Genomic DNA, 16,166 nt, shown 5'->3' with positions numbered 1-16,166 from the left:
AATTAAGCCACTTCTTCATAGAATCATAGAAGGGACCTTAAAGGTGACAGAATCATTTAGGCTGGAAAAGACCACCAAGATCATTGGCTCCAACCATTGACTGATCACCACCTTGTCCTGGGCCACAGCACCTGTGTGCCATGTCCAGTCATTTCTTGAACACCTCTAGGGATGGTGACTTCACCACCTCCCTGGGCAGCCCGTGCCAATGCTTGGCAACCCTTTCTGTGAAGGAATTCTTCCTGATGTCCAGCCCGAACCTCCCCTCCTGCAGCTTGAGGCTATTTCCTCTTGTCCTGTTGCTAGTTGCTTAGGAGAAGAGACTTCCCCGGCTACAACCTCCCTTCAGGGAGTTATAGATTACAATCAACTGGTTCCAGCCCCTCTGCCATGGGCAAGGACATCTTCCACTAGAACACATTGCTCAGAGCTTCATTCAATATGGCCTTGAACACTTCTAGGGATGGGGCATCCACATTTCTTCCTGAGCTACTTCTTCAGATTAAAGGGAAAACAAGAACAAACTTCCTCCTTTTTCATGCTACTGGAAAGAAACAAAAAAAATGGAATGAGTATATCTTGATGTTTTACTCTTTGTGGGAAATCGTCAGTCAAGTGCCCTTGTTAGATTTGATATATTTTATTATTGGGTTTGAGTCAAGTCCTTCCAGACTCTTTATATTCTTGGTTAGGACTGAATGGATTGTGTTCTTGCTTTGTTATTTTCCCTTTCTTCTGCGTAATACTAATCACCAAAACCTGCACCACATACAAATTCAGCAAGGGATTTCCAACATAATAGTATTGTGCTCCCTGCATTCCTGACATACGTGCTGCTGTTATCCTGAGCAAGAATATTGCTGATTGTTTCAGCCTCGTGGGTGGGAGCCTCTTGGGATTTGGGCATAGACCTTGCTATCTCCTTCCATGTGAAGGATAAACTGGTTTATATTTTTCACTGGGAAACCTCTTTTCCCAAAACGAGGTGCTAATGTTGCCAGCTCTTAGCTGTACAGGGTAGTGGAAGGCCTTTCCAGCTCTGGAGCCTGGTTTGGTCTGGTACGCACTGTAAGGTAGATTTACTCCAAATCACCAGCCCCTTGTCAGGCCCCATTTGTCAGCCACTCAGAAATGGCTCTAGAGCTAGGAAAAGTTAGAATAATAAACATCTTCTGCTGTGGTAGAACATTAACAGAACATTTGTTAGTTGCCATTGTAGAAGCAGATGGACAGAAACAAGAGAAAATCACACACAGCTACTTTAGTTCTACAAGACAAGGCTCTCTCTTTCAAGCTGGCGGGCTGCTGGGACGCTTGCTTCTAGCAACAAGACCAGTGTGAGATCAGGCCCGCACATCACTTTGGTGGAACTGGACCTTTTACACCAGTTCTCTCTCTCCCATGTTCCCCTGGGATTCAGTTCATAGGCGTGATACCTACTCACTCTTCTTCCAAAGGATTATCCAGGCTAAGAGGGCTCATGTCTCTTGGGCCTGTCTAGGCAGAACCCACTTCCATCCAAATGGTGAGGACAAATCTTCCTAACAATCAAACTGCTATTTCAGAATAAATCAAATGCCCATTTGAAAGAAATGGTGCTTGGGAGTTACCAGGCAAAGTTCAAGCAGACTTTCAACCTCCAGTTTACAGAAGAAAATAAAATTCGCACCATGATATGTATGAGTGCACAAAGGTGAGGTGGGAATTCTGTCCATTGCTAAGTTTTGACTGAGACTAGATCCAGTGGTGAGCAAACAGATTTGAGGAGATAGTGGAGTGGGGCAAATTGCTGTCATCTCTGTTTGGAAGGGTGCCATCCCTGCAAGATTTTACATTCCCATTCAATATTGCATAAAATCAGTTAGAATAACTGTTTTTTACATTCTTACAAGTTCTCTTTTGTGGAAAAGCTAATTTATTTCTCAAAATATTTAATTAAGTGGTGCCCTCAATGATTCCTGATCAGTTTCATACACTCAGTCTTATAAATTGAAAGGTAGGTTTCAGAGAAGATTGAAATTGAAAATAAATATTTGCATTTACATGCCAATTTTAGAGCTGAAAAACTCATTTTCTGCTGAAATAGTCGTGCTGCTGATATGTTTGGGGCACATATTAGCTTTTAGAAGCATACAGTGTTCTGGCTTCTTGTCTGAAAATGAATGCATAGTTGGAGGAGTATAATTTCTATCCCAGCTACTAGCACTTTTCAAGTAATGTTTTACCCAGGGATATTAGTATGTCCTAGAAATGTTGTCTGAATCACATTTACCTTTATTTCAGATGTATCCTCTTCTTGAAATGTGTTCATTTTGCATGTCAGCAGTAACTGAGGGTGTTTTCCTCCTCTCTTTTTCAGTGGGTCAGTTCCCCATGTACTGCACACCTCCTTGTTATCCCAAGCAAATGTGTGACCTTTGTGCTGTTTGGTTCCTTTGGATTTTTTATTCTTCAATCCTCGGGTCACACGGTGTTCTCTTGTAACACACCAGTACCAACAAAGTGTCTTAATTTTGGGTTGTCTGCACATGCAATTAGTGCATACTTCATGACCTCAGCACACAAAGTGAGGTGTTGCTCTGTTCCAAAAGCATTCCTGATCAACTCCATTTATTGTCACCTAATTATATGATAGTTCCTCTTTTGGAACAACTGGTTATTACAGGGGAGGGGTGTGATGGGTTTTTTGGCATTTTTTGATGAAGCCTTTATCCACTTAGAAATGTTTATGGTAATTTTGTATATCGTGCCTTGTAGTTAATTTTTTTGACACTGTATCATACGTTTAATTGAAATCACATGGGTTAGAACAACAATTTTAAAAGAGTAAAACGAGGGGAAAAGACTGATAGTACAATTCTAGCATATGGTAAAGGCCAGAACTAACCTTGCTGCATATTTCTTTTCCACAACATTGTGGACTGCTTTGGGTAGTGCCTGTGTGGAGTTAGGCTGCTCTTTGGAGATCCCTGTTGCTGGTACCTCGTGAGAGTCCCTGCACCTGGACTGATTGCAGGAGAGCTGTCAAGGCCTTGATAAAGGGCAGAGGAGGCAAAATACAGGGAAGTCTGTTGTTCCTTGGTGCTTCTGTCGGAGCCCAGAACGTAAGTGGTGAAGTGTGTGATCTGAAATAAGACTTTGTGGGAACTAGAGAAATGGCAAACCACGGCAAGTCACATAGCCAGATTATACCCTGCTACTAGCCAAGTGGGTGTTTTGGGTTTTTATTTTAACCAGGTTCTTCAAGCAGGGTCTTGCAGGTAAGCACCACCATCCTGCCATTTAAATGGAAGGAGCAGCAGATGTCTATCACAACTCTAATTAGTCTATTGCTTTAATTTGCTCCATTTCTTTTCCTTGGCTCTCATTTCTGTGAAGCAGCTTGTAGTTGCAAAATTCTGTAACATGGGAGTTCAGAGGTTCCACTTTTAAAAATATGAGCCATTTCATGATTTTTTTTTTTAATGCAGGATCCTGTTACATTGATTCATTGACGTTGTCTTATATAAAACAGCAGTTTGTAAAAAGTACTAGCAAAATAAAGCATCAAGCACAGTGCCCTAGGGAACATCAGATGTTCCTTGTTGTGTCTCTGTAGCAGAACCTTCAGGGCTCGCCAACTGTTCCCTACCTCTGAGGTTTTATTTAAGCTGTTTTAGGGCATGTTTATTTCTAGCAAATCAGAACAATTAGCATAACAAAACGCCTGATTCTCTGTGCTGAAAGCTTTTGAAGTTGGTACAAGTTGACCCACTAGTTACCCCTGTCTGCTTCACTGGGGAGACTGGTACATCAGTCCAATTTATGAGACATATGGGAAAGGCTTTCTTTTCAAAGTTGATTCATAAAGTTGATTTGTAAAGCTGATGGACATTTCAGCAAATATGAGCAACTTAGAATTTTAGTCACAGAGTGGAGTTTTAAACAAAATGGTGGGAAGAAACATGAATGATTTAACAAGTGTTCATTTGATTTTGGCAATGCAAGGTTATTGGACAGCTGTTGTATCAGCAAAAGCAATAATTACTTCATGACTTGTGTTTTTTATGAAATATATCCACTTACCTTTGACTTCTATCTCAAATAAGGGGAAAAGCAGAGTGTGCTGCATTAGGAAGGGTATGTTCAGTGTCCCCTCCAGAGCATGTGAGTGCTGCCTGGAATCACAAAATGGTCTGGGATGGAAGGGACCTTTAAAGGTCATCCAGTCCAACCCCTCAGCAATGACCAGGGACGTCTTCAACACACTCAGGTTGCTCAGAGCCCCTGACCTTGAATATTTCCAGGAATGGGCCATTTACCACCTCTCTGGGCAACCTGTTCCCATGTTTCACCACTCATATTGTAAAAAAAGTCTTCCCTTATATATAGTCTGAATGTACCCTCTTTTAATTTACAACCACTGCCTCTTGTCGTATCACAACAGGCTAAACAGTCTGTCCTCACCTTACAAATCAGCTTTGAGTAATGAAAGGTTGCTGTAAGGTTTCCCTGGAGCATTCCCTTCTCCAGGCTGAACAAGCCCAGCTCTGTCAGCCTGTCTCCACAGGGAGAGTGTTCCAAACCTTCTGATCAGGTCCATCAGGTCATGGCTTCCCTCTGCTGAGAGGCATCAAGGGAACTGAGCCTGTTCAGTCTGGCACAGGGGAACTGAAGGCCGATCTAATTGCAGCCTGCACCTACTTGAAGGAAACTTGGGAAAGTGGTGGAGTTAGCCTCTTCTCCCTGGTGGCAGATGGTAAAGGAAGGGGTGCCAGCTGCAGCTTGGGAAGTTTGGAGTAGACATTAAGAAAAATTTCTAGTGCTGCATTAGAACAAGTGTTACCTTCCTTTTGAAAGTTCTGCAAGATAAACCCACAGCTGGCCTGGTGCCGAAGGTTCAGGAAATAATTTTGTTTGGAGGGAACCTCCAGGGTCATTTATTCCAGACCTTTGCTCAAAGCAGATCCAATAAGGGCAGGCTGCTGAGGGTCTCACCAAGTTTTGAATGTATTCAGGGATGGAAAACCGAACCTCTCTCAGCAACGTGTGTCAGTATTTCACCATCCTGATGGGAATACTTTTTCCTGTATGTATAAACAGAATTCCCCATGTTCCAACTTGTCTGTTGACTCATCACTGTGTATTTCTGAGAGAAGTCTGACTTTAGCTTCTCTACACCTTCCCTTTATTCCTTAGAGAGCTGTCAACAGCAACAAAGTGTCCCCTTAGTGTTGTCTTCTTGAGGCTGAACAAATCCAGTTTTTGCAGCTGTTCTCCTCTTCTGTCTTGTAGCAGCCCTCTGACAGCCTTGGTTGCCTTCTGAACGTGCTCTGGGATGTCAGTGTCTGTCCTGTACCGGGGAGCCCCAGATAGGGCACAATACCCTAAATGCAGCCTCGTAAATGCAGAACAGAGGGTAAGAATCTCCTCCCTCTGCCTGATGGCTGCAGATCTGATAAAGTGGCCCAAAATATGGTTGGCCTGGGATGCCACAAGGGCATTTTGCTGACTTGTGCTCAGTGGGGACTGGATTGTGATAGCCTCAATTTTCAGAGATTGAATATGGTCTTTCTAGAACTTGCCAGCCTCTGTCCTAGGCTGGAGAGAGGTGTTGCCTAAGGCTAAATTTCAGAAGTACTCTTACTACTACATCTTATTGAGGTGATACTGTCAGGCCTTCAGGGGTAAATGTTGTACCCTGAGCTTTTAGGTAGCACAAGTATTGTTGTATGTTTCTGCTCTTCTAGGTTTGGGGGGGTTTTTTTAGCACATATCACTACTTTGTGGTTCTTTGCACTTGTGAATGCCAGAGAACCTGAAAACTGGAAGAAATTGCTTCCTCCTGGAACAAGCCTGTCCAGTACTCTATTTCTCATATCTGATGTGGAAAATCGTCTCACTCTATGTGAATGGGATGACATTAATTAAGGCTTTCATAGATTAGATGATTAAAAGTTACACTGCTCTGTAAAGAAACAGCATCTCTGTTGGTTGATAAGTACATCCATGTGTAAAATAATTTTCTCTGTTTTCTCTTATTTTGTTAAGGTGTTTCTGTATCACAAAGTTAATGGCAGAAAAAGACATATTAGGTGACTTAGTTCATCTTTTGCCACATGTGTCTCAGCACTGCTGTGCTGTTATTCGGAGCCTCACCCAGGTTAGCTTTGAATGAATAGCAGGCCATATTTTGGAGATCACGGTCTGGATACTTCTGAGCTACTTGAGTCTTTTTAGCCCACGGATTTTTGTTGTACTATTATAAAAATCTGACCTGAAGAAAAAAACGTGACTCTCGTATTAACTTCATATTCTGATACATTGCAGATTATTTAACCAGCTCATCTACTAGGTCTGCTATAAAAGTCAAAGATAAAATGATTTTCATTATTTGAACCGGGAGACCTTTTTGTGTACCTGTACTTGACTTGAAAAGCTTTAGCTGCACTATAACTGTGTGAGATACCTATGTAAAGAAATAAGGGCTATCACCTTGCTCTGCAATGAACAGCACAGAAGGGAAAATAATCTTCAAGAAGCTGGAGTTTGACTGCCTATGTGGTGAGACAGGTATGGGCATAACCTTAATTGCAGTGTTTTGCCAGTACAAGATCTAGCACAGCGGGGTTTTATGCCTGTGATTGCTGCTTATGGGACAGACTGTGACTGTGTTTCCCTTTCATTAGCTCTTGTAAAATTATCAGAAACCCTCCTTCAGTCTTCTCTTTGTGTGTTTGCTTTGGGGATTTAGAGTATGACAGAATTCACATTTGGCAGGGACATTCTGTCAGATCAAAAGGGTGCAGCTGGGAAGATAAAGGTCAAAGGAAATGATCAAATATGTAGATTTAGTTAGGGCAATAGGAGTGCTTGCTGATGGTGAGGGAGAGAAGGTCACTGGTATTGCTTGACTCTTGCGTTAGTTGGGGTCCTATCAGTTTCTCTGATACAAAAGCATTTGCAGGACAGGGAATTAAACTGTGTGGAGCAGGAACAGAAATAGAAAGAATATTTTAAAAGCAGAGAGAGCAGCAAAGGTCAGCCTGACTCTGCACCTAAATTTGGCAGCTGGGTGCAGTGCTCAGTCTGTCAGACATCTGAAGAAGTCATTTGTTTGCGGAATTACCTGAGCAAGCTTTTGATTGACAGTGTTACCTGATGCGTTCCTGTGCTGCTCTGTGTTCACTTTCAATGCACAGCATGCTATTTTTACACTTTTAAACACAGATGCAAGGTTCTGTGGTTTTATAATAAGAGAGTAATGGAAGCTTTAAACAAAAAAAAAAAAAGAAAGAAAAATCTTCTTAACAGGACAAAAAAGAAAGGCATTATGATATTTCTAACCGGTCTTCAGCTGAGAATTCACTATAAAAATTTCTGAAGTCTGAGATGTATCTGTGGATAGTAGATGGTAAAGATTTTTATCAATGTTTATATGTGTCTTTTAAAGGTCAAGAAATGTCATAAGAAAAGATTGAAAGCACTTCATGTAAATTGTTTCTGGAACATATCCAAGTGGCTTTTATCTCCTGGCTTCAATTTTTTTTTTTTTTTAAGAGCTGTAGGAAGTAAAGCCACTTTTTCTCTACTCCAGGAATGTGGAGAGAGGGAAAACCCAAGGTAATGAAAAAGGACTTGGTGACACATACCAGTTTAATTTTAGGCAGAATGCTTATGCCTTCACAATAAAGGGATTCTGTTAATCTTTTGCGGGAGACAAGAGCATGACACCAAACAGCTGAGGAGGTTGAAAACATTTCTGGGGATAACCAAACCATGTTTTGGTGCTTCTGAGATCCACTGTAATATTGGGTAATTGAAAACAGAAGGCCTGAAACTTTTCCACTTGGAATAAAATCGGTGAAGACGACACACTCACACGTGAGTTACAGAGGATGGGGAAAACAGAGAGAGCAGCAACACATTTTGTTGCACCGATTCCTTACCTGGGTGTCCCTTCTGGTATTTAACTCTGTTCATGCATTTATTTATGTTCTTGGTTCTCTAGGCATATTGCCTTTTTTAGACTGCCTGTTTCTGGAGTTTCTGGTCAGCATCCAGCCAGCAGGAGCAACACCTCATTGGGCAGCTCTGCCATGATACCAATGCCCTTTCAGGAGTGCTCTGAATGAAAATTCATCAGGGGAAAAAAAAATCATCTTTCTCTGAAATGAAATTGAGAATAAATTCTACAGGTCTTCAACTTCTCTTTTCACAGCAGAAAGTCTGAAACAAAAGGGCTGTATAGGTATGTGGAGTGTGGTAAACAAATTACCTTGGAGCCTTGATTTTGAGATTTCAGGGCATTTTTTCTGAGGAAAAAATTATCACTACCTTGCAGCCAAACCAAAGCATTCAGCAGCTTCCAAGGAATCCCAAGTGTAGAAAATGAACTAGAAATTGGCTTCTAGACTATGGTTTTGTTTGCTAGACCTGTAATGCTGGAGAGGAAGGCAAGGAGGGGAGGATATGGACTTGACAAAACTGGTCATCAAGGTTAATGGACCTTGTAATGTATGAGGGAATATCTGTCAGCCTTGAGAAAAACATGAGCCCCAGAATACTCCTCTCATCCTGAAAGCTTGTGCAGGTGTAACAAGCAGGTTCTTCACATGGTTGTCTGGAATTTTCCACAAAAGCCAAAGAGAGTGGAAGAGGAAAAGATGAGGTTTCCTCCTCTGCCCCTATCCCCATGCTGATAATTCTGACTGTTGGTGCTGGTACTTCTGCTGATACAGAGTAACTTGGAGTTGTGAGAGACCTTCAGTGCCCACCTTAGGAGAGCTGAAGTGTAGCTTCAACTCCATTTACTAAATAGAAACAAAGCTTCGCTTACTGGTATGTTATCACACATTCAGTATTCATAGAAAGTGATGTAACTCTCATATTTGCAAATATGCAACTGTTTTCTGCTCTCTAGTTTGAAAAATTATTTTCAAGAGCATGCTTCTATTTATGACAGCCAGAAGAATACTGAGGCTGTCAGCTGCTTGATTTCCTTCCCATTTGCAGGGATGTGGTACACAAATTATAACTTGGTAATTGTGATTTCTGCTTTGAGCACTCTGAAAAATTGCAGCCTAATTAAATAATTATGGTGCTTGTTTATTTTTTTTTTAAATACATATTTGCAGCTGAGAGTTTCAAGGAAAACCAGACAGTAAAGATAAAGGAAGAACCGATGGAGGTTGACATCCATGACTCGCAGGCTTCGGTGTCACCCAGCCAGCCCAGCCAAAATGTTGGCTACAGCACTTTATTGGGGCGAGACATCAGCGAGCGCATCCAGAAGGCACCTGAAGGCCGTGTGCTCCCAGAGAGAAATCTCTTCAGCCAGGACATATCAGTGAAGATGGCGTCTGAACTGCTCTTCCAGCTATCAGGTAAATCCAGTGCAATTGCTCCATAGCTGGAGTTAAAGAACAAAATGAGATTTTTTTGTATAACCCCAAAGTTCTATGAAACTGTGAGATCACCAGGGCTGAAAAATAATAGGAGTTAGAACCTTCCTACCCTCACACTTGAAACACAGAGGCCTTGCCAAATGTCTCCCATAGTTTGCATATGCTTTAAAGCACTGTGGCAGCCAGGTCAGGTTCACAGTATTTCAACTGAGTTGGAAAAGCCAGAGTTCAGCTCCTGTATTTTTGAAAGCTAATTAAATAATTTGTGACGACTGTTTTGATCCCTGTAGAGGGGAATCTGCAGATGGCAGTTCCTGGCCTAAGTGGCCAGTGGCTGCAGGATGCAGCACTCCTGGGGTTGCACTGCCCACTTCCCTTGGCAAAGGAGGTGAACCTCATCTGTCATTCATACAAAGGCACTGGAACCAGCACTGTTCAATGAACACTTGCACTGCACACTCTGCATGGAGCACTGACGTGTGGAGCTGAAAAAACTTGTTGGGTGTCAGTTTAAATAAAGTCATGCCCATTCTCTAATCATGCTGGAACCATTTACCCTAAATTACCCTGGCTTATGCTGTTACCTGAAAGCATTAAAATAGTTTTGCTGAATAAAATCTGATAGACATCATATGACATATGCTAATCACAAAAACCCGCGTGTGTTCCTCTGCAGAAAAGGTGAGCAAAGAGCACAACCACAATAAAGATAACACCATCAGAACTACAGCCAGGTAAGTACAGCCCATGGTTACCTGCAAAACTGCACTGTAAATAGCATTGCTTCCTCTTGCCTTGTAAACTCAAACCTGCCTATGTCCTGCAAATGATAGTACAAATGTAAGATATTTCCATGAGTAATGGAGCCCATGTCTGAAAAGCTACAAATATGGATTTGATTGCTTAGGGTTTGTAAGACAAAAACCTTTTGGGCCAAAATGACTGTTCTCCTCTGATCAAGTATTCACACATCATTTTAAGAATTACTTATTCTATTTTTTTTCAACAAAAAATGAAACTTAAACTGCATGGTACATGCAGTGCTTCCTTGAGGAAAGACCAGGCTGCCAACGGGATTTTAAAACATGGACCAATGTAAGAAGAGGTGATTTCTATTGTCTTCTGTCAAACTAGATTTCCTTAGAAAAAAATTCAGTCTAGTATTTCTGTCATCTCAATACATTCTAGAGATGAATTTTTAAAAGTCAGACTGTAGGACAGTGCTAACAAAACATTTGTTAAAGATTACAGTTACGTTATGATGATAATTTAAATTAGCCAGGAATTAAAAACGTCATCCTATTGTAGCCTGTGCTGTTAAAGAAATGTGCACTTTACAGTTCTGGGGTTGGGAGCAAGCCCACAAGGTGTTTACATATCCATGAGCAGCAAGGTGAGGTGTCCCTGTGGGAAGATTTAAAGATCTTAGACAGTTAAGTGCTGGTAGCTGTAATTGGTAAAGACTTAGGAGCCCTTGGTAGGGTAGGAGGAGTAGGCAGGAACTGTTGAGGATACATTTATTCCCTACCTGAAAGTTATTGTGGGTGGGTTGGAGACTGAGCACTCTGAAGTGATGAAGAGTTCGTTCAAAGATAGAGTAAGAGCTTCTTGCCTCTGCAGCCCCTTTACAGAAGTTCTTGGTGCTAAATTAAAACAGCTTTGCCCAGACAGAATGGAAAAGCATTTCAATTGCAAAGAAAACATTTCTAAAATATATTGTACTTAAATTTCTAGGCCTGTCCTACTCATTCATGGTAGCTGCAATAAATAACTTGTTTTTAATAAACTGACCAGCTCAGTAAATGTACATTAGGGACTTTTTAATGTTACAAGTTGAAAGATAATTCAATTGAGCTTTTAGCTTCTGGTTACAGTGAATGCTTCCCATATTTGCTAGTGCGGGAATTTGTCGGATATGCAGCCTGTGCGCCTTTCTGTGCTACTTAAAGCACATAAGCCTGAGATACAAACAGAGATCAATGCACATATTGTCCAACTACTCATTAACCATCCAGGGTGCACTGCAGGGAGGGGCTGGCAAATAGTTGAAAATAGATTTCAGTGTCTCATGATGTTACCAGCAGGACTGGTGTGAGAATCCAGAGCTACTTTTGGATCTATCAAAGATAATTCCAATTGGAAAGGTTGAGGACAGTTCAAAGATAACTTGCCCTTTTTCTGACTGCCAACTTTTAAGAGGGTAGCGCAGTTGGCTGTTGTCAAGCTTGTGTTGAGCTTTACTGAGATGTCCTTAGAGTGGCTGCCACCCATCCGGGCATGAAATGCTGAGTGCCTGGTTCAGTTTTTCTGGGTGCTTTTCTTATCTTGCCTATTTATCAACAGAAGAAGACATGAATAAGGAGAGCTTCTTAAGAGGGGAAGTAAGTCAGTCTACTAAATCCTGTGAGTTCAAGCCACTTGAAAACCTTGCCAAAAAAAACCTAACCCACCCCAAACTAAATAAACAGCTGGAAGCCTTTACTGGTAAGGTATGACGCCTTCTCAAAAATAGAATGTGATGGAGCAGCCAGTGGAGGATAGAGGCACTTGGACTGCATTAAGAAAACGTGGTGTTGCAGTTTGGCTCACCAGCCCACATCTGGAGTAATGACAGAAAGGCATTTGAATCACAATTGCTGTGTGAAATGTGCTGACAGCTGCAGAGAGCCAAGGTGAGGTCAGTGTTGTCCACCTGTGAGCAGCTGGGGAGCACAAAGATTTAGCTGTGTCACTGGTGAGGCTGAAATCAGCAAACCCCAGCAAGATGGGGTACACAAGCACTTTTTGCTCTCTTATTCCTTATTAACATTTCTAACTGTCACCTCTCTGTTGCTGTTCCTCCTGTGAGTATTCCTGGACTTTGCCAGCATATACTTCCATATGACTTTGCTTAAGCAGCTGGAACTGGCAAGGATTCCTCACAGTTCACTGGCTGAGTGAGATGGTAGAGCCTGCCATCTGTGATAAGAAGACAGAAAGTGGAGAAGTGAGTGATCTGGAAGTGAGTACGCCAGCGTAAGATGCCAAGATAAGTTTCTTTCATCTAGAGAACTGTGTAGCCATGAAACTGGAAAAGTGCAGCCAGAGGAAAAATAAAAGATATCCTAAAGCTTAATCTTCATCAGAAAGGACTTTGCACAGTGATTGAGGACAATGTGTGTCATTTCTTACTATGAAGCAGGAGCTCCTCCCTCTGTATTTTGCACTGGGAATCGGAGGACGTACCTGCTGAAATAGAAGTAATAGGGCCACCACTGGAGAGACTCAGCTGCCATTCTAGAGGAAGGCAGAAAAGATGTATCCAAGGATGGTTCTGCAATTCACAGAGGCCAGTGGTGGAGAGGGAAATCCTTGGGATATGATATGATGCGGCCCTCAACAGCACCCTGCTCGTGATCTATGGCCTAACCTGAAACAGATAAGCTCTGCACCATCCGTTTTGCTTAGAACCAGCAAAGAGCAGTGTCCCAGTGACTGAATCTGAGGCACAAACAGGAAGGCCAACATGGAAACCCGAGTGGATTACAAGATTTTGAAGAATTACAATAGTACTAAAACATTTTTTATTGACGTTTTTCTTTCAAATCATTATTAAACCAGTGAGAGGAATGTTGCAATAAATCGTGCCGTATTTTTATACAGTGTCAGTCTGTTTCGTATTATGTCACCCCTGAGTGGGAGTGTGAGTCTTGGAAGAAGTTAAGTTTCACACATGTGGGTTGGAGCTGTTTTGGTTTATCCTGGTCACTTGTTTTCTGGAGTATCCTGCATTGTTCAGTTATTGGCATTCACCAAACTGCTCAGGTTTGGGGCAAATTCACGCCTTCCCCTTCAGCACACCCTAATGTTGACTGCTTATGGATGTGTTCAAACTTTTGTAGAAATACCAAAATATCCCATTAACTGTCACATATGGAACAGCACAGAATGAATAATGTCTAATAGGAAAGTAAAACAATGTGGTTGCCAAAAGAGTTTCACAATCACGTTAACTAATTATCAACAAGTTTCCCTGAGGCAGAAGAGATCTGACTAAGAATACAAGTGACTTGGTGGAGACACCTGGTTCACTCTCTGCAGAAAAACTGCACGAGGGAAAACTCAGGCAAGTGATGTCTTTTGGACAGAAACTTTGGGTATCTGGACTGGTGAGGTCAGCTTGGTGCAGCTGATATATACTTGGAGTCTGGACTACCCACTGTGCAACACCTTGTAAGACCTCATAGCAGGTCCTTTATCCTGAAAAGATTTGTGGATTTTATTACTGGTTAAGAACAGGCTGCAGAAATGGTCTGGCCTCCTGTCCTGGACCTTTAAAACACCTACTGCACGCCAGCCTGTTAAGGATTCTCAATCTGGGAGAGATCAGATTTAAAGTAATTCTCACTTTGCTTAGAAGAAATTGATAGTTTGTATGCAGATGGAATACATTTCCTTAGAAAACACTTTTCCAAGCAAGACTGTAGTTTTCCATTTTGAATTTTCTTATGTACCTCTTGCTGATGTCTGTCTGTATGTCAAGGAATGCTTGTTCCTGTTACGATCTTTAACTGAGCAGAAAACAAATACTTTGACAGAGATGCCATTTCACTATTGAAATTGACTTTTTTCTGCCTGTTAATTAAAGCAAAATATTCTTTTTGGAATCATGTAGCTGATAATTTTTGTGCTTAATACTCTTTGGGATGCACCCGCTCAATTTATGAATTGTTTCCTGCTTTAAAAATCAAATTTATGGAGTTAACTTTATTCATGAAAGGCCATGTCAGAATAGAACTAGACAGCATCCTAACCTAATATTTGAAAAGTTAACGATAACTACTGTATGCTTCAGATTATTAAATAATAATATTTTTTACCTTTCCTGATTGCCTTCTCCAGATATGACCATAGAATACACATTTTTGAAGTGTTAATTTTAATGATCCATATTGTATTGTGATGTAGCAAATGTAAGATGTTGAAATGTAGGTAAAAGCCTTTTCTGAGGTCTTCAGTTTTTACTCTGAAATGCAATTTTACCAAAGCGTGCTGCCTCATGGTCTGTCTATTTTCCAGCATGAATTCTGTAAGTGAAACAGGTTTCTTAATAAGATGGTATTTCTTACAATATTCAGATGTTGGGGTCAAAATTTGTATTTACTTCTTCTTCTGTTAACTGCTCTTTTCCTTTAAAAAAGGCATCTTGTTTTTTCCTGTAGCCCTTTCTTTTCTGAAGACACATTTAGACAATCACCATTCACTTCTAACTCAAAAGATCTCCTGCCCAATGAAACTACTCTTCATGGAAGGACGTCTGCACCAGGTCAGATACCTTTTTTCTTTCACTATTTCCAGCTAATAGATATTTTAAAAATTTTTCTTACTGTAAACTCCACCATGTGACCTCTTGAAATATTGTTTGCTTCATCAAAAGGCAGCTATTTCTCCATTATAATAAGTGCTTATTATTTAGAAGAAAAAGAGAAAAGTTAAATACTGCTGAAGCATTTGTGTTAATAGTCTTTAGGCTGCTATTTCTATGAATTGTGCAATAGTCTACAGCAGATGAAATTTAGCAATATGAAGAGAGGTGAGGGGGTTTTTTGTGTGTGTGTGCCTGCCACTGTACTGATGCTGAATTACTGTCTGCTGTTGCCCTGTTCCTGGCTGTTTCCATCTCCATCTCCTGGAGTACAGATGAAATGTTTGCAGAACATGTACCGGCTGTCTGAGCTTGGCAATACAATTTTCCTGCCTTTAACAGTACTTTAGAACCTTTCTGGAAGGCTGTGGAGTTCAATGTACTGAAAGGCCTCAGTAGCTGCAGGTGCCTTCCCACTGATTTTCTGAACTAGTTGACAGGCATTTTATGTCCAGATATAGCTTGGGTTATATTCTGCATTAAAATGGAAAATACAGGCATGTAATAACACTATTCAAGGTCGCACTGAACACATGCAAAAACTTGATATGTACCTTCACTGTCCTGCTGCAAAATAACTCGTTTGCTAGTTCACTCTATCTGTTCTTAAATTAATAGCTCTGGGGTTCTAAAGGTCAGTAATTACACAGTCAGCTGTAGGGGGGGTTGTTCACCTTTTCTTAGCAATCAATAAACTTTTGGGCACGTTACTGCTAATTTTCAGCTATAGACTGTCATTTAATTTACAACTTAACAGACCCTTCATTTTTTTTAATGCTTGAATAGTCATTTGACAGCTTGTGAAGTGGCAGATGAGGGTAAGAGCTAGATGCTGTCTAAGGGTAAATATGCATAGCAAGAAGGAAAAAAATTGTAGCATAAGGACAAGGGTCTCCACAGCTGGGCACAGACACACTTCTGCAAGGAAGCAGTGGATTCTGTACCTCTGGGTGAGGAGAACCAGATCAGGTGTGGTGCTTTTAAGTGTTAAAATGTAAATGAGGTTAGTACTCTCAATCCTGGCTTTTGACCTTGGCATAACATGGAATATTCATATGCCCAGATGAAAGATGGGAATTCACAGACTCCTCAGGCAGGGCTCGATACCTCAGAGGACACAGCCTCTAGCAGCAGGACACTTACATCACACCAAGATAAATGCATAAGAATTTTAATTCTCTCTAAGACTTCACTTTAAGTGAGGCCACTAGAAGTGTGGGTGGGCTTTGGTGACATGTTTGATCTTCTGCTTAAAAGATGTAAAGGATCTAGTGGGTTAGGTCATCCTGTAGGATTAGAATGGCTTCTGAGGGAACTGGGTTTTTGTATGTTTGTGCTGCTCCGTAATCTGTTTTGTGGAACCTTGATTGCTCTGT

At 41.2% G+C, this 16,166-nt stretch overlaps 1 protein-coding gene across 5 annotated transcripts in view; it reads left to right on the top strand.

Moving 5' to 3' along the window:
- The window catches only part of ZNF827 (zinc finger protein 827), a 100,714-nt gene that overhangs the window by 53,077 nt on the left and 31,471 nt on the right, over nucleotides 1-16,166 (top strand). For all 5 annotated transcript variants that reach the window (XR_007203668.1, XM_048303822.1, XM_048303821.1 and 2 more), the window contains exons 6-8: nucleotides 9,117-9,365; nucleotides 10,063-10,120; nucleotides 14,588-14,691. Coding sequence is in view for 4 of the 5 variants with exons in the window: in XM_048303822.1 (XP_048159779.1) it covers nucleotides 9,117-9,365; nucleotides 10,063-10,120; nucleotides 14,588-14,691 (411 nt within the window). In the remaining variant the exon portion in view is untranslated. The remainder of the gene's footprint in view (nucleotides 1-9,116; nucleotides 9,366-10,062; nucleotides 10,121-14,587; nucleotides 14,692-16,166) is intronic.

The sequence above is a fragment of the Corvus hawaiiensis genome, chromosome 5 (genome assembly GCF_020740725.1).
Source record: "Corvus hawaiiensis isolate bCorHaw1 chromosome 5, bCorHaw1.pri.cur, whole genome shotgun sequence".
NCBI lineage: Eukaryota > Metazoa > Chordata > Aves > Passeriformes > Corvidae > Corvus > Corvus hawaiiensis.
This window is presented reverse-complemented; position numbering and strand designations above follow the sequence as displayed.